Source organism: Varroa destructor, unplaced genomic scaffold (assembly GCF_002443255.2).
Source record: "Varroa destructor unplaced genomic scaffold, Vdes_3.0 BEIS01000004.1, whole genome shotgun sequence".
Classification (NCBI taxonomy): Eukaryota; Metazoa; Arthropoda; class Arachnida; order Mesostigmata; family Varroidae; genus Varroa; species Varroa destructor.
In genome coordinates, this window is record NW_019211457.1 from 124,289 (window position 1) to 144,089 (window position 19,801).

The 19,801-nt window shown below is 40.0% G+C and overlaps 1 protein-coding gene across 3 annotated transcripts in view; it reads left to right on the forward strand.

Moving 5' to 3' along the window:
- Positions 1 to 7,774: 7,774 nt before the first annotated feature.
- The window catches only part of LOC111249803 (uncharacterized), a 40,798-nt gene continuing 28,771 nt past the window's right edge, over positions 7,775 to 19,801 (forward strand). For 2 of the 3 annotated variants that reach the window (XR_015326512.1, XM_022804143.2), the window contains exon 1: positions 7,775 to 8,994. Coding sequence is in view for 1 of the 3 variants with exons in the window: in XM_022804143.2 (XP_022659878.1) it covers positions 8,649 to 8,994 (346 nt within the window). In the remaining 2 variants the exon portion in view is untranslated. The remainder of the gene's footprint in view (positions 8,995 to 19,801) is intronic. The other variant, XM_086987254.1, reaches the window with a different exon arrangement.

Here is a 19,801-nt window from a genome sequence, read left to right on the forward strand (position 1 = left end):
GGTTTCGTGTCGTGGTGCTTTCACAGAACTAGCGGCAGGTTGGTTTGTCTCTGCTTTCCCTCGCTCCGTGGCCCCGCACTTGTTTGTTCCCTAAAGGTCAGATCCGCTGTCAAGTCAACTTGGTCGTCATATCTGCTCCTGAAACAAACGATTTTGCATATCGTGTGGAAACATCTATGCCTATGGCTATACCTTCGATGGGCATTGAGGGTAGATCAGCATCTAATTCCGTACTGATCTAGTTGACACTGTGGCATATTAAAATATAAACACGGATAGCGAACAAGCTTGGACGTGACCCACGTTATGCAGGAAGTGGGCAGTAAAATTTTTGAATGCAAGTCGGGGATCCGCATATTCCTTCCCATTCTATCTTAAGGGCTTTTCAAACGTAGGCAAGCGAACAGATGTACCCTGCAAACGTATCGTATGTTCTCGAGTTGTTCGTTAATGACCCGTGCCGCGAACGGCTCAGGCAGTAATTCACGTTGTCGCTAGACCCGAAAGCGTAAATATAAAACGGAAGCAAACAGCAGTGGAACAACAGTACGAGAAGAACCACCGATTCGGCGCTTGTCCATATATTTTCGTTCAAAATTCGATCAGGCTTTTAAAAGACAGCCTTTCATCAGTAACTGCTATCGGGGATAAGTAAAGCCTAAAATCTACGGAAGTGATCCGGCCACTAGGTGGTGTCGGGGTTGGTGTTTTGTCGATCTCGTTTGTCGGTCCTTGTAGCCTCACGTCCAACTTTAATTGATGGCCTGATCATTGTGCTGTAACTTCAAAAGTATTCATCCAGTCTATCGTTGGTTTTTTTCGTTTCGTCGATAAGAGTTTATCTCTCATATCGTGAATATTTTTTACGAAACGCTAAACTACATTGCTAGGTAAGATTCAATTATAGCTGTGATATATATATATATATGAAAAAATATGACTTGATGTACCCTAACAGAAGCTCACCGAAAAGATTAAGTGTTTTTTCGACAGTTCATATAATACAGAACGAGACTATTTGCGCATTTCGTAAATATTCCCTTGATGATAGCTAAGCCAATGCTACCGTCCTTTTCTCCTAACTTTCGTCTCACAGAAGCTTGATTGACTTTTGTCATTTTTTTTTTTTGTACATTTCAGATAGTGATAAAACGGGGTATTTTTTCGATTGATTATTTATTTTCTAAACGTACATGTAACGTACGCACGTTTATCACGTGCGTACGTTACATGTACGTTTTAAGATTGCGCATAGATTATGAGACGGTAAGACCCTTGGGAGGTTCCCATCTAATTTCCATAAATAAACGTCAAATGTCTTCAGAAAAAGCGGCAACTTTGTTGCAAAAAGATAAAATTGTATTTGATTGCTAATGAAGTGCGATTTATTCGAATATTGACAGCTAGTGTGGCTTTGCTGTATTCAATAAGCGTAGGTGAGTTACCCCCCGCCCCCGAAAAATCAGACTTATCAAATGGCCTGTCCACGTTGTCCTGTGGCCTAGCTAACGTCTAGCTGTTAATTCAGCCACACTAAAGGACTAAAAGACACTGCTTAGTCGTTTGCGTCAAGTAAACAAATGACGTATTACTGTCCTACACCAAAATAGGACCTCTCCTACCAACAACGTTTCCTAATCATAAATTCCTATGATGAAAACCTAAGCTAGTAAGTACAATCGGAGTAATAATCGACGCTCCGAAATGCTACGGTTTTATTATTGAAGTGTGCTAACTGGTGCTTTATTGCATTAGAGCTATTGATGCCAGTCAGGACAGAATTAAGAATACAGTATATGTACAAAACAACTTCTAGACCCTTGAATTCCATCAATTTACAATAGCAGTTGAAATACATGTTTGTGACATGAAACACTGCCGCTAGACTTCGACACATTTGTAAAAGTGATATTGATTCAAAATCGAGGGTAGATAGACCTCGTTTTATGCTCTAAGAGGCTATCTGAAGTAATGCTAAGTTAAACTAATAGAACCGAATGTAAAGTACGAAACACTTGTGTAGCAATTTCGGTACTATTTGCTCTCTCATTTGTTGATTTCTTGTGTGCAACTTACATGCAAATAGGCATCGCGCTCGAAATAGCAGAAGTTGCTTTACGTATAGAAGTTCCACGGCTACGAGGCCTAACCCGCGAGTGCAGTCATTCATTTCATAATTACTGTAGTAAAGTCGAGAGGAACTTCTAATAACAATATGGTACGCCTATATATATATATACATAGATCGTGAAGCATTTTAGGCCGACTATCGGCCAAAGAAATGACATTCCATCTATACAGCCTGTCATTTTACTAATAAGATTGGTAAAACACCAACTCATATAGCTACTTCGCATAAGAACGAAATAGTGTTAATGGCAAAGATCATAAGTGCGCAGTCGGCCCAAATTGTTCATTCACGCGCTGCACAGCCTCTATCTGATCACTAAATAACGAGCGTTTTTTTGGCTAGACTAAGCAGACCGGGTCCTTCTGGCTTGTCTTTTCTATTGAGATGGTTGACGAATTGAAGGCGAAGTAATCGACGGAAGCTAGCCTAGAGTTGGAAGACCTTCGACCTGTCTAGGTCTATTTAGGCCAATCTCTATGAACGCTAAACGATTTCAATATTGAGTTTATTTGCTTTCTGCTACCTGTTCACGCCACATAGCAGAGCATTGGTAATAAAAGCGATCCTAAATAGCAATGACTTCACAACAGTACCTGCGGTGATGCTAGCAACTGAGGAAGACCCCACCGTTTGACCGCTTGCCAACCCATTTTGCTTTTCGTCGAGTTACCTTCAATTTCTGGGAAAAGTGACAATCCTCCGGCCGGAGCTGACGTCATTGTTAGAGAGACATCGATAAATTCCATAAGTCCAACTTCAGCTTGGCCCCTTGTTCAGGTAGATTCGTTCGTTCTTATATTGAAAAGTTGTTGTCAATGTTGATCTCGGATCGGCGTTTGAATAGGCTTCTAATGACATCGATGGTATCTCTGAAACTCAAGTAGACGAATCTCGTCGGAATGTACCGTACTCGTTCAGGCGCTATAGTGCAATATGAATGAAGTAAAAAAGATACTATAGAAGAAGTAGCGACAATTAGGGAATACAAAGTAAATTCTAGAACTGTATAACATGTAAGAGGTAAAATGATTACGTAACGAATGATAAACGCTGTTGGGAAAGGTAAATATGATGTTCCTTCTAATCAAACAGCAGATAAGGCAGTGCGTCGAAGGTCGACTGTGGGCAGACAGGGTTGGCTGGGGTATGGGTGTAATTTTCACTCGACCTGTGTGTCGAGTGTGTGGGAGAATAAATTTCTAAAACGCGATGAGTATATAAACTTTTTATAAAGGTTTTCAAAAAACGTAAAATCCTATTTCTGACGAAGTAAAATTCTTGAATTATATCTCAGACATCATAAACCAAGCGTTCTGACGAAGTACTAAGCTTACGACAGGTTCAGCACGGCAAATTCATTCATGCAATTAATTACTGCGTGGTAAAACAATTTTTTTAGAAAGTATTTTTTAAAAGACCTTAACAAAAACGAAGTTATCTTTTTAACGAACATTTCAGCAAGAAAATTTTTTCTTCTTTCAGGAGTTTGCTCTAATGCTATCAGCCATACAAAATCTAGAAAGATACACCAGTTTATACAAAATAAACTATATTAAATATGTATAATATTAGCGTCATTCTAATTGCGCTCGGGCCTGAATTGAGTTACGATATAGCGTTTAGTTTTTCATCGAAACTATGATATTTAGGGCCTTTATAATTATCATTTGGTTGGACAGACGAGCATAACCCCCCGACAATCGTAAAGTAGCGATACAAATTGTAACAAACAATCTTGCTTAGAGCATCACTCTCTCTCGACTGCAGACCCAGAAGAATCTCTGCGCGACCTTTCTAGAAAGCGAACCGCTTTTACTAAGTCCCATAAATCTTTGCGCTTAGAGTACATTCATAATCAGTTCAAATGGAATCGATTCTATGGTACGTAATTACGTCATCTACGTTCTCCCTGGTACTCATACATGATCATTTGCTACGCAATAAACGTAAACGATGAACCATAAAATAGCTAAAACCCCTGAGCGTTCTGTGAACCCCTTATTGACAGACGCTTGTCGTCGCTCGACCAAGCTAGTTAAAAACCTTCAGCTTCAACTGAATGTCAACGGCGTGTTTGATGGCCACTTCAAAAACTTCAGGGTTCGTCGATTTCAGCTTCAGACCAAAAAATCATTTACGCCCATGCACCAACCATTTTTGGATAATCGCTATGATACCGATACGCAAGCTGAACATGTAGCTACAACGGAGTAAGTAAAAATTGCTCGAGTCTCACCTTAACAATACAAAATCGGCTTCTTCCTTTGTTTCGCAACAAATTTGCAATATTCCGAAGCTTCGTTTGACCTTCTTGTGGAACCCCTCACGCGGCTTTGGCCTTGATCTCCTCCGCTCCTACAGTTCGTTCTCCTGGAAGTGAAGCAGCGGCAGACTGAGTGGGGTGCACGCCTGTAGGTCGATCAAGCTGTGTGTACACGAGATATGGATGAATCGGTCTTCTTCGGCCTTGACGAGTAGGCAAAATTCTCTCCGCTGGAACTTCTAACAGCGATGGTTTGGCTTCTACATTGTAGGATAAGACTTATATGGCGAGTATAAGCTTTAGAGAGTCTCTCGCTCCCTCTCTAACTTCGCTTGCTCGGAAAGCCCGAAATCCACTGTCAATCTACAACGAGCAGTTATACAGAACTATGTAATGTCAACTCAATAGTTGTATAGATGTCCTGGATTATTCACAAGGAATAGCCGCAGTATGAGACTGAATCTAAACGACGATTAGTGACCGTTTTCGACATCGATCCATTTTCTAGATATTTCATATTATAAAATAGAGATCTCTATTATATCTGCGTATCTACGAGTCTTTGATTTGAGAACGATGTATATGGCTTGAAGATGTGTTTGCTTCTGTTCGGTGGGTTTGCTGTGGCCTATTTCTATGGTTGTACCATTCTGATGCAAAACATGGGAAATGTCTGCGAACACTCATTGTTCTTAAGGAAAGAAAATGGAAAGTGCTTTTGACAAGTTTAGTGTCTTGTGGAAAATATTAAATATGGCGTATGGTGAATTTTTTCTCGATTCAGAAGCTTGTGTGCGGCATCTTTTTAACCGAATGAAATATCGAGAGAAAACAGGTCAGTTAACAAACAAATCTGACTAAGGCGAGTATCGCAGAGTCATGCGAAAGAGATCATTTCAAATGAGCGTGTTCAGCTTTTTAGACGACTGGAATACAATCGCAGCGGTTACAAGCCATTGTTTTAAGGCCAGCTTTCGGCTTGGCGGCCTTGCGCTCAGGCCGAAGCAAATTGCTTAAGGAACAACTCAACTACTCAAAAGCAGAGGTTTTTATTAGTCTCCAATGGCTCACGAAAGCTGGCCGACCAGATAGTAGACGCGATCAACAAGGATCAGGCGTATTATGCTACATTATAACCTTGTAGCCTTTCTCACGGTTAAGCTAAAAGTTTGCAAAGCAGGTGAAAGCAATGATTTTAAACGCGAAGAACCTTAACTAGAACAACTGTTTGCTATTATTAAGTAAATCATAAACGGTCCACCCTTCCGTACATGTCCTTCATCCTTTTCAGGTACACGATTGTTTCTCCGGTGACGTTTCCAAAAAATTTAAAGTGTTTCCACGGCTTGCCGGTCCCCCAGCGGCTTGAGTAAGACACCTCTGTTTTCTAAAATATATGGCGATGTTCGAAATAAGATCGCAGCTGATTCAAACTAGGAAATTACTGATACGACTTACGTTAATTGATAAAAAAAATGGCTTGAATTAGTTGCATTATGCATATATCTCATCTTTGATTTTGTCTTCAGCCTTTTTCGCCCCTTTCCTTGAGATGTCGTTAGTTTCGAAAACGGTCGTAACGGTTATTGTTGATGGTTGGACCTAGTTTCACAAAAACCCTGCGATGAAGAATGTATGTTTAAAAAAACCTATTTTCATCCCTAAAGCCTAAGTAAGTTATTCCAAATTTTCATTGTGCGCATTGGCTCGTAAGCTTATGGCAAGGCAAAACGACAAGCTATGTCAGATCCAATTCGTAGATAGTTATGATTAACAAGTACAATCTTATAATAATACCAATTAATTGTCAAGCTGTAACTTGTAGATTGTTCATCATCGAGGTAGAACTTGCTCGCTATCTTCATTGTCGATAGCTGTCGTACGCATGCTTTTTACCATTCTTTGCATGAACAAAAACAAAGCAATTGTTTTTACCTATAAAAAAAAATGGACGGTTCGTTTTGGTTTTAGTGTTTAGGAATCAATGTCGTTAATCGGGATGCTGTCTGCAAAAATGAAGAGTTGAAGCCCTGCAGTAGCAATTCGATAACCGGCTCAGCACGGCTGTAGGTGATCTGTAACGTAAAAGTCGCAGGTCTATTGAATTTCGTAGTTTTCGAACGTCCGGGATTTCACTTGCTCCGCCATGCAAATACGATTCAAGGTAATCCGTTAGGACTGAGCACTAATTTATTTACGCTCGTAATATACAATCATTTCCAAAAAAAATGCTTCTGGTCAATAAGGGCGATTACAAGGAAACCGAAAGATCTCTATCGGACGGATAGAACAAGCGAATCTAAGTAGAGATTGAAGGTGCGTTTATTAGGTTTATTTAGGCAAAGAGAAACATATAACAATAGGACGCGAGTAAATAGAAGTGAGACTGCCAAAAAAAAAGTACAAATCATATGAGGTCGCGCAGCTTCCTATTACAAATTGCAGTTTTCAGGTTTCTGTAGGAACTGAAATCGAAGGAATAATCGAATCAAAACAATTGGATCGTTAGAAAGTGTTTAAATAGTCACAGCCACTCAGCTTCTTTCCATTATTTCCTATACATTGGTTGTGAAGGCAAGTTTAAGATTTTAACCGAAGCTGACCCCTTGGTGTGTCCTATAAACCCTTACCGGTAAATAACAAACCCAGGAACTTGTATAAAAGCTTTTTCTATAGATAAAATACATGTTAATATAGAGAACGGAACAAAAATATTCGACAGTTGGAAAAAACTCGTTTGACAGTGTGAGTCTTCATCTGATATCTGCTAAAGTAGCAAAGAAATAGAATGTAGTAAAAATAAGAATTAAAAGAAAAATTAACTGAAACCTCTCGAACTATCAAGCGGTCCTTTCCTCTCCCCAACTTGTATAATGTTTACGTGAGAAAACAATCATCAATGAGAAAAGACCATTTGCCACAATCAAAATCCTTTGGCCCCATCGAGGCCCTATCTAGAAACGAATTCCTGATCAGACATGGCATACCAACCAGTAGGCCAACCAAAATCCAGTAGATTTAGAAGAGCTTCCACATTCAAGACCACCTCCAACTATACCTATCAGGTAATAGAATTTGCGATTCTAGTTCTACCAGAATAGACCTTTATTACGCCGCTCTGATCAAGGTGCAATTAAGCCATTACACACAAAACTATTACAGCAGTCTTCCTATAGTCCCTGAGGGCAATCAGTAGGAAGTAGCTGTCTCGGGCTATCGCCATAAATCTACCCAACACGGCCGGTTCTTTCCTCGTCCATCAGGGCAGCGCCCTCCCCTACTGGAAAGGGCAGTCTGCATAGTTGAGTATGGTCCATGGTCTCGTAAGCGCCCCCTGGCGAGCACGTGAGCATCGGGACAGTCTCTTGGCTGAAGTCAAAGTGAGTCGCAGTCCGTTTGACGGGTGGTATGATGCCTCCATAGGTTAATACAGAGAGGAAGACCGTGAAAGGAAAAGGAAAACGTGTGATAAAGTGATGTGTGCTTCTTGGTGATGAAGTTGGCGCTCTTGGGCGGAGTAAGATACATTTCTAAGTGGATAAGCGATGTTCTGTTGTTGTTGTTGTCGTCATCGTTAACAATTCATTGGGCCTCCCCCGAGCTGTCAAATGTGTTCACTATATTTCTAAATTGGGCTGTAAATTTGGTGGTAGTTATAGGCAAAGTGTTAACTCTAATGTGTGCATAGCTTTAATAGTAAGTGGTATTCGCTTTAGCTGGGACAAAGATGTATACTAAGTAAATATGATTGGCTGTTTGTGTAGCTCGATATTAGCCATTAACATTGGTATAGACTATGCGAGTGTGTCCTTAAAATCACCGGCTAATTGTGTCAGTGGAAATAATGTCTGATGGCTCATCAGCGTAACTTTAGCTTGGTATCTTGAAAACTGTGATCTGCCTTTGTAGCCAACAGAATAGTCCGAAAGCTTTCATAGCCAAATACGAAAGTCCAGCTTAAAAGTTTTCAGATTTGGGATTTTTGTTAACTTTATTGTTCTTGCATCGGACGTTTACTGTTTTCTGCTATGCGGAACAGAGCGATGTGTGTCACAAACTATGTCGTGAAGCAATATGAACCGTGAAGCATCGGATAGTAGACTCATCATCGAAAGAGGAGAAATGCGGAAGTGCTAATAAAGGCGTGCGTTCATTAAAACAGATGTATCGAGTGTAAAAAGACGTAATGTTTAATAAAGGCCCTTCCGCGTAAAGGAACTGAAGTACTCGCCGATGTGAAGATTTGCGATAACGATGATGCACCGGTGGATAAGGCACGCGCTTTATGCAGTGGTCCTCGGTGTATTTTTCGAACTCACATGGAGTCTCGGAGAAATTCATGCGGCAAGGCACTATGCCGGCGACAGTCGGGCAACACAACTCGGAATAAAGTGGGCTAGTTACCGTGGGAGGAGAACAGCCGGGAGGTCCGTTCAGTCAATACCTGCCGGAATCCCAAAACTTTCAGAGCAAGAATATGAAGGGATTCGAGACCAATCACCTGTGGTTAGTGCATTGGACAGTATTAAGGATGATGACATCTCGCAGGAGCTCATTTTGCCACCGGAGTTAGCACCGGCAGATAGTGATAAAACTTTTGGTAGGTAAGGACAACGGAACAACTTTACGTTGTTGCCGATGTCATATATATGGTCATATCATACATATGGTCTAGATTCTACGGGAAGTTAGTTTAAATTGAAATTTGAACTAACAAAACAAATCTCCATATATACCAAGAGATTTAACAGAACCAGTTTAAAGAGAGCTTAAGGTTTTTTGAACTAACTTTTTGCGGCATCTTTTTTTGTTAGAACACAGATTCAGATCTAAGAACAAAGAACTGCTCTGTAATTAGTCGTTTTTCTTTTTTTTGCTAAAATCATTTGGTGTGGCTCTTCTACTTCAAAACAAGGAAAACAATATATTGGACAAATCCGGATGCAACACGAATATAATAAAAGTCATCCTGCTGAGAATTGCGTGTTTGAACAACGTCAAACAGTCACTAATTCCTCTGGCTAAAAAAAACCGTGACTAGCTGTTTAATAGCGGTTGTGTGATAAAGGTTCTCCAGTCTTCCGGGAGGCTTCATCATTTCCAGAGTCTCCTGAAATTGAATTCAACGAAAATTCACAATCGTGGTCCACAAATGGTCCTTATAAATCTGAATGATTTTCTGATGCCAACAAAACACTGCGAGATCATTGACTCATGATATGGAGACTTTTGTTTATAAACTGAAAGTGTAAATATCCTTATAAAAGATGGCCAAATTATATGATTTTTACTCTAATTTTCAGTTTAATTAATGCTGGCTAGAAACACTGTACAGAATAGGAAACTCCGAGACATGACCTTTACAAATCTAAGTGTTGCTATAACACACAAATTCGATAATCATAATAAACATCAGTGGTCAATAGTCATTAAGGCTGAATCAATCTCGAGACGTTTCGAGATGTTTCGAAAGACTTAGAGCGATAAAACTATGAAAGTTCTAGAGATGAATTTTTTTCCATCAGATCCTCGTTTAGCAACGATTGGAGCCGCCGGCGATACCCCGGAGCTTCTTAGCGTAATCGGTTAGTTACTGTATCATAAACGGGCTAGCCTATATTCATGTACCTGTCACTCATGCGATATAGATAAATCCATATAATTATCTCAGGAAGTTTGTGTTTACAACAGAGTCGAACGCTAAATTTTTTCCCAGAGCGAAGCCGGTGCCAAACGGCGAGTGGTAACTGGGATTTTCTAATAAATCCCCTACTATTATTCCCATTAAAACACTAAATCCATGAGTTCAGGGGATAGGTCGTATAGGTTTATTAACTACTCACGATGCCAACATATTCACAAGGTAAACTCTGTAGCAATCGAGGACGAGCATTTCTACGAATTATAATAGTAAACATATCACAACTTATTCATTTTGAATAAACTTTATTTCCGTTAATTTCCATATGGTACTACTGATGGTACTAGAGACATTTTACGACAAGATCGCTTAGTTTACTATATATATATATATATATATATATATATAGTGAATGGTTGAAATAATACTTAAAACAAAATGAACGCAAATGCAATATTTTATCTTTAAAACGATGTTGCTAAAACTAACAATACAGCATCATTTCGATTAATGGTCTTCTGCTGTTTTTTTTTTTGGTAACATTACAGTCCCGTCATTGTAAACCTCCTGTGATCTTTAGGTGAAGAACTGGCATAAGTGATTTTTGCATTTCTTTATTGAAAATAAATTAGCACGATTCTATTATTAGACCGAAACAGATGATAGTAGGGCGTTTGGCCTGTAGGGTGAATGAATAAATAAAGTTTTAAATACGAATTGCCGTTGTGGACGACACCCGTGCTGTCGATTTTTTGAGTGACTTTCTGTAATCTTGTTCGTTGTGGACAGTAAATGTCCGAATCAATCATACCCCTAAGCAGCAGAAACTTGTAACTTCCTACCTCACCAAACAAACAAACAAACAGCATCACCGTCTTTTATATCAGTGCAAGTTTAGCCACAGATTGGGTAGACTTTGCCCGCTTTAGCCATAACCTTTTTCGCACATTATTGTCCTATATAATTAATTTTTTTTCATCACCCATAGCTCGATTTCGCTACGGTTCTGTAAGTTTAACACCTGAAAGCCCGACTGTGTTTGCGTCGATTCACGCGGCACCCAAATATCAAGTTTGTTTTTTTTTCTTTTAGCAGCCATCCTTCTTCGTATGGTTCAAAACTATTGCATCGCGGATCATTGGCTGCTTGGCGATGCTGTAGGTACAGGCAACAGTTCATCAACTTTTATCGTAATTTGTCGACCATCCACAAAAAAAACATCGACAGTAAAAGCGCCAGAACATTTTGATCACAAACAGCAGAATAATGTTATGGGTCTGGGTGGCATTTATGCCCTTATCGTAACAAAACTATAACATGTAGCAAATTGTTATAGCAATATTGTTCATTCTCAAGACACTCACCTTAAATCTGGACAAAATCATCGCAGTAGTTTGATAGCATATTTACTACAGTCAAATCCTAGCTTTCTTTCAATGAGTATCAAAGTAGAACCCTTAGCGCGACTCGTACTACCTACTAACTCCTTCTACTAGGATCTACCTAGAAAAACCACGACTATTTTTTTCTAACCAGCCTAATATGTACTGGCCTATATACTTGATTGGTGTGCGTTACGTCAGCTTAAATGACACACAAATGTCTTTTTTTCTAAATCGCAGATAGAAAGGACCGTTCTTTTTCCAAGCATTAATGTTACATACTGTAGTCATAATCGGAAGTAGTACGTCTAAGTCATTGGGAAGTTTAGCGTTCATTTTATATACAACGTGCAAATATTATATATATATATATATATATATATATATATTAAATATAAATAATACAATATTATATATATATATATACTATATAGTACACATACAATTTGTACAGTCATCTCTGTGGATACATAAGACAGAATGTATACGATGTGGCAAAAATCTCCGGACAGTTTGAAAGGAAATGTCACTTGACAGTCTAAAAGTCTTCATGTTAGATTTTTCAAACTCAAAATATATGGAAAATTCGAGTGGAAAACCGTTAAGGGACTAGCATTTAATTCCCTCCGTATAATACCAGACGGTAAACCCCCCTAAGCGGTACGTTCATTTTTCGAGTCATCTGATTTACAAGGTTCATAGCCTCGTTACGAGGTTTACTGCATAGCGTCACTCATTCGATCAGAGTACTATCTACTTCACTTTTTTCCGGAAAGATACTGCCTTCCCCTCACCCCATCTAGATTATGACCTAAAATTATCGTGTGTTATTTCTAATTGCACATGGCGGATGAATTTAATAGGACGCCAGTAAATTGTCATGGGCTAAAAATATTTAATGAAGCAAAATATAATTGTCCTTGTCCATAGTTTCGTTTGACATTTTTCCCGGCATCGCAGAAAAATCTCATTACCAAATCATTTCATTCTTGAACTAATTACAGTATCAGAAGGTCCCTGATCGGACACTCCACAGCATCAGCAACGGTAGACCATGTCGAATATGGCTTATTGCAAATGTATCGTATTCTGTGCAGCTGTGCTCGCTTGACAAATAGCTCAGAAGCAAACCATTTCCACGAGCTTATAAACAGAAGTGCACCTGTTCAATTTTACCCATGGAGAAACGCGTCTTTCTCTGATTCCGTACCTTAGGGCCGTATACTCAAGACGCCGTCGACTTCTTTTTCCCTAGTATATATTTTATTATAAGGAACTTGCACTAAAAGCTAAAGCGCTGGCTAAGAGCGCATCATCAAGAAGGAAATCTTCGAGACTCTCTAGTTTTTAGGTTTTTTTTTCCTCTAAGCTGTCGCCGTCTACTCTCTATATTTATCCATCAATTTCTCCTGGAGCCTCTCGCGTCTTTCACCCAATATTTACTCACTCGTGCTAACGCACTAGCAGGAGCAATCGAATCCCCGCTGTGCCTAGATTTAGCCACTTTTAGTACCTACGTAGATCAACGCTCTCTGCCGCTAAAACCGTCTCCAAGACTAGTAGGCGTTGGGGCGCAGCTTCTCGTAGGGCGCAGTCTGTAACCTCATCTAACTACTTCTTAGCCATGTGCATTTGTACAACAGAGTAGTGCCCCCGCCAAACTTGTTACTAGCTCTACTGTCCGTTTCTTCGGACCTTGCTATTTTCCTGTTAGCAGCAGTAGCGGCAGCTTTATTACCCTGCGGGTTTTGGAGTACTACCTGCCTTATACCGGCTAAAGGCCAATTGCCGTAATTGGACTGCCAATCTTTTCAGAGGTTGCCCTCCATCTGTGAGTCTCGCCTCTACATATCCTACACGAGCCATTATCTCCGCTACTCGATTACTCTTTTGATGGTGTCTATAGACAGTTGGTCACCATCTGGCTATGCTGCTTGGTTTTTGTTATATAGCAGATTTTAGTCGGGATTTTTGCTTCGCAGCTACCGGGATCTGGCTAAATCGGGTCGACTTTTCCACGGCTATCGAGTGTAAAAGCAGGTCATATTTGCACTACAATTATATATTTAGGCTGAAGAAGAAGAACTTCAAGGTTAGCATTAGGTGACAGAAAAAAAGGACAGCGGACGTTGAAAGTAAAAGACTTATCCATACATTGAGTGATGAATAGAGGCATCGTAGGATGTGGGATTAGGTAGTGCTCTATGAGTGGGTTACATTCCTACTCCTCAGGAATAGGATAGTAAATAGTTGCTTTTGAGTGAGGGGTGGATATCCTGAGGATCGTTTGAATAATCTTTTTAACACAAAGCACTAGGATTCGTACCGATTTGAAGAAACGTATCTGTGAATATCATGCGGTGCAACCCTAGGCGCTAGATTTTTTCATTCCTGCACAAAGCTCTTCTGCGCCCGAACTTATAACAATGGCCATTGGTTAGTATCTATCGCAGTGTTGACGACAATACCGGATTATGCAAAGACCAAAAAGCCGAGCATTGGGTAACATAGGCTTCGCTTAATGATACTGGCCGATAAAGATGTTGAGTTTTCGTCTTGTACAATATAAATGCACCTGTGGAGTATGGTGAAAGCATAAGACAAGAATAGTAATAGTAAAAGCAAGTTTACGAGCGTATCCTCTTTTCCCCACATTTTGTCGGCTGATCGATCTGATAGTTCCATAATCTGCAGGTTGGATTGACGCCGCGGTGTTGACAAGAGGGCGTGCTCATCCATACGTGTGAGGGCGTTTGCATCTGGGGTTTGGGGGCTTGTGTGCACCCTCCTGGAGCACACGTGTCATTAAAGTCCAATTCTTCTTCAGAATCAGGGTGCTATTTCCCTGCATTGTCGTAACGTATTCAATGTGAAAATAGCTTATCGCTGGACCGCCTGCCTTTCCGACACCTGACCTCGCCAGCGGACGGCCGCGGCGCCCAGGTAGAGTCTGCTGGCGGAGATGGTATATGCCGCTCCTTATTTATATGCGTTGTGACTTGCTAATGGGATGGCTTAACCCGCAACATCAACGCTCTTTAAAAGGCGTTGCTTCCTCGAAGTAGACGCGTCACAACAGCAACTTCGCCATTCACCAGTCGTCTTTTATGCGTCCCAATAATTCAAGCAGCGGCGATAGCGGCACGTCCACGGCCACTCTCGAAATTTTCGCTCGCCTTACGCACAAGCTCAGTAAATTAAGATATGAACAGACCGATAATTTCAGGATCAAATCTCGGGGGGGGAGGGGGGGGAGGGTGATGGCTGTTGATCAGCGCGGTGCAGGAACGCGGGTCAGTGCTATGACAAAAATACGTCCATTTTGTACATAATATGATGGAAATGGAACATGGTAAAGTACGCAATTTTTCCATTGGAGGAGGCTTCTTCAGTTAACTTTCGCTTTTAGTTTTAGTTTCTATCTTGCTGGAGTGCATACTTGGAATCTCGTCTCTGTGAAGAACCATGTGAAATTAGCCTTTTTGTTGTTTGTTTGAACAAGGTTAGATGTGTCTACACAACCAGACAAAATATATGTTTTCTTTTACATGAGTCGGACTGTTCCGGAAAAGCCATGCTTTGTACCTATACAAAACACATCTAACTGCTGATCTGAGATTAAAATGCTTTTCTGGATAGCTTAGTTTCGAAACCAACGGGAATTCCAATCTTTCGATCGATTCTTTTGCAATGTTTTCGCAATACGAATTAGATAGGTTTATTTTAAAATCTACTAATCAAGTTGAAAGGAAGAGTTCAGTATTATCTATTAAGTTTCCTAAACGCCTTCATTTGATAGTAGCAAGTGCTACGTCTTTCATTATTAGAACAACTAGAAGGTCCAACAAGGATTGTCTAAACGTTGTTCGTTTTTATCGGGGCTAAACAAAGAGAGGTTAATTTTTTTTATCCTATTCGCCCAAAATTGGGTAATGATAATGCGTAATTCCTTTGCCCTGTCGTTCATGGCAATTTGTAGAGATTATTAGTGATCTTCGGTAATTCATGATGGTAATCCACGTTTATAAGTGGTATCAACTTTTTGTTTACACACTCTCAGTTTATGTTGTTATAATTTCTGTCCACTATAACAACAACAAGGAAACTGGATATTAAACAACGAACCAGCCGATAACCGAAAATATCTGCAAGTATCAGCCATCCTTCCTATTCGTGATACAGGCAAACAAACAGACCCGCATGGTTTTTACCTAAACAAGTGCTTTAGGCAAATCTCATCTTCTAGCTAGACAACATTGTAAAACTAATATAGCATAAAACTAAACAAAATACTAACCGCAAGTAAGCACTAGGACGACTATCCGGTCGCTCACTTACGATAAGAATTTGTCGTAGAAATACATCCGATAAAAAAAGAATAACATCTTGGGTGACCCAAAGAAGAGTGCCGCCTGGTACCTCTGTGCTAAACCCAGATGCTGGTTTCTGCCTCTCAGATTTCTTTCTGCTGCGAACGAGAGAAGCCAGTAAAGAATAGTCCCCCTGCAAGTCGTCATCTGCGAAAGAAACAGTTCACAAAAGCGACACAAACGCAGGATCCAAGTCACGTAAAGGACCACTTCGCGACTGAAATGAGGGGCACCCAGTCACCAGAGGTGGGGGGGGGGGGGTAAAGGAGGGATGTAGGGTTGTGACCTGCTCTTATTTCGCTGACGGCAGACTGGCCTTGGCTACACAACACCGAACGAAGCCTTTCTTCGGATGTCTTTCGCAATCAGATGAGGAGAAATCGTCGCTTCTTTGTAGTAAAATAAAGGCAGACATCAGACCATTGTGCCAAAATCAAGCGCTTTTTATGAATTGAGTTATTTTTCATAGAATCGAAATGTAGTCTTGTAGTAGTAATGTAACGCAAAACGTTTCGAAGTAATCTGTTTGCTTACGGACAAAACACGGTGAACAGAACCACAGATATAAATCAGACTAAAACCAAGACAAGTTTTTATTAATAATGAGCTTCGTTGATTACCGTACCGCAATTGACATTTGATTTACGCGCAAAGGCCATATATATATTCTGTTCGCTTGGTACACGTGATTATGTAAAACGTAAATCTTGTATAGCGCAGTTGTACAATGGCCGTATCCACTAGATTTCGTCGACCCTATTGTGTCTGTACATCATGGGTATCGTGGTGGTGCTTATATAACCACTGTGTTAGAAACCACTGTGTCAACTTCACAGTAACAACTGGGTTGGACGGCGTGGCATTTGTAGCTTGACGCTATCGTTGAAATTATAATAGCCACTTGAGCCAAGTTGCACGTGAGTCTCTATTTTGTGGAACAGGTTTGTCTGACACGCTTCGCCCTCCAGGCAATGAATGACATTTGTCGAGCGGTCAATTGTATCTCGTGAACGCTGTATATTACGGACGAGTTATGAGGTCACCGAAGATGTCGCCATTTTTTAAGGCCTATCGTCTCCTCATGTTGCGTGCTTTTCGTTGAAAGTCGTGCAGTCCAGCCCAGTCGAGGTCAGACCTGCTGGAGTTGACGGAGGAGGTTCATGGGCCTGGCGAGAATGAATTGTGCTAACCAATTGTAGTGGTTTATTGAGTGACGCTTAGTCCAGTCATGTATTCTGACGTCAGCTGAAGTATATGGTGGAGATATAATGTACGTGCCGTTTTTGCGCGCCTACTTCTCAGCCCCTAAGGATTTGTTTGTGTATTTTGTAATGACCGCTTTTGACGCTGAGCTGATACGAGCAGTCGATATGCGTACTGCTCGTTTACATGCGCTCGTACACATACACATGTGTTTCATCTTGTTTTGACTAGCTACGATGCTTGAAATAGAAAAATCAATAAAGTCGCTTGCCATTGTAATTAGTAATATCCCTTCGTCGCTATCATTACTTGTAGATCCCACGAATATGTAACCTGTGTAAGCTTGATACATATATATATACACATATACATATATATATATATATGGATGTGTGTATATATATATGTAGAGCGAAATAGATGAGCGAAGAACTAAATTGATTTTGTGCATTTATAATTCGAGCTACTCACCGCTGTGTGTGAATTTTCGATCAATCACTTTTTCAGCCAAAGTGTAAGTTTAAGGTTTTAGATTTACGTAGGGACTAACGGATGTAAAACAGAAAAAAACTTAAAGCGTATCAGTAATTTTTTTAGATTATAGTGGTCTGCAGAAATGAAGAACTTTCGGGCAAAAGTAAACAAAGAAATCAAGTTACTTAATTTCGACTCACGGGGGTTTAACAAGGACCATAGGCTTATGAGGGGGTCAGTTTCGTACGAATCTCAGCGCAAAACGTTTACATTTCAATTGGCACGATTATTTCCTGAGACTTTTTGTTATACTGCCGACTTTGCGGATTAGTAACATATTTCAGGAGCGGACGTCTGCTTGATTTTGTTCTAGGGTTCAGCCATGTTTAATGGCAATACCAGGCATAAAATGCAAAATATTTATTAATAACAGCTTTACTAGCTTTATTTTTCAAACACCTCAAATCAGCTATACAGTTTTCCTAGACAATATTTCAGCTAGGATTATCGAGGACACTGCAATGTTTGCTGAAGGTTCAACGAATGTCGCGGGACCGACTGTTATCAAAAAATCAAAATGATACGACAAAAGTTGCAAACGATGTACCTCGTAATGATCTTTTCTCCTGTTCTCTCCGACTGTATATATGTCTCCGATATAGTATAGCTCTGATTGTAGTCAATTTTTCATGTAAATTGAAGGCCTTATCTTCATGACACAAAGAGAAGAAATACCGGAAATAACACGTCGTGCAGCAAGATCTTTAATCTAGTTTATTGAAGCTAAGCTAGCGAAAAATATTTGAAAATAATCATCTTCAGAGCGCGACATCGATGATCGCTTAAGCAGTCGACAACCGTCACCGAATCGGAAAGAGCTAGAAGGACAATTGGGTCAACGGTCGTAATGTTTTTATCTCGTCGGCCAACTGTGCTGCCCAACTCCTGTTTCTTTCCAGCTTTTTGTTTCCACAGCTGCCTTTGACAAATATTAATAATGTAGATTCTTACCTCGAACTTCAGCTATTGCCATTACTAACAACTAAGATATTAGCTATTCACAATTGGTTATTATTATTATTAGAAAAAGTTCTGAGAACATTCAATACCAATATGATATTCGGTTCGACGTATCTTATGTTATACGTGTTTCCATATTTATTAATTTTTTTTTTTGTTAATAATAATAAGACAGTACTCTTCAAATTTGACGGGGCCACATGTTTTAGCACAAGATCCGACGTAGTGACTTCCGACCTCGTAGGTAAAAACCCACTTCAGTTTGCTCTATATGTCGCTACATTCGCCTCTTTCAGGCCAGACGGTCCTGGTTACTTTTCGATTTTCCCTGCAACGGTGAAATATTCGAGGACTTACGAACACCATTAGTTCATCAGAAACCACCTACGGCAGCGGCAATTGCTTCTGCTGGAGTGTCGATCGATTTTCTAGCCGGTAGTAAAATATGTCTCGACATTTTTGGGTGTATATCGAAAACATAATTCAGAAACCTCTTTTCCACCGTTCGAAGTGCTTTTGCTTTAGGTGAACAGAGTAACGATGGCTGAACGAACCACCTGCGGAACGATCAATACACTCAATAAATTCAATAAAAATGCGCCTTCTCCTATAGCTTTTTCTACAATTGAGTAAAAAAACACATAAAAAAAAAAGAAGAATAAACGACTATCGCTGAGAAATTCGTTTCGGGGTATTTTTGTCTAATATTTGTTAGAGTTTGATAGTGATGTGTAGAGAACGTCATCTACGATCAATTCAAATACATGTTGTGCAGCCAAGGCACGGGGGCATTTAGCACTTATCATTGTAAATGCATTGCCATAATAACTGTTACCGTGCGGCCATTGTCACTTTAAGTTTTAACATTGGCAAATGCTTACGATGGCTCGCCATTTCACAGGTCTGTTGAAAAACTATCCAGGTAAGCTCAGCAAGAGCCGTTCAAAGTAATAAGTTACGACTCGAGTACCGAGCGTCAAAAAACTAAAAAATAAATACAAAAAATATATGATAATCTAAAAGAAATGCTTGTTTTTCTATGCACAAGCAGATTTTGCTGTCAGATCTCATTATTGCGACGAAGTAATGCACCTTCTATCTGCTACTATGTGCGTCGGTTGAAAGCACAAAGCTCTCTTTCATGAAGAAAATCTTTTAGAGATCGGTCGGTAGAGAGGTCTGAAGCAAAATAGTTGAGGGCTGAAACAAAGTACAAAGGCCGAATAATTATCAGCGCACTTTTATATACCGTTGACACTTTAAAAATGCATGTAGGTCATGAATCTTGCAGAGTCAGAATGTATAATTTGGTATGAA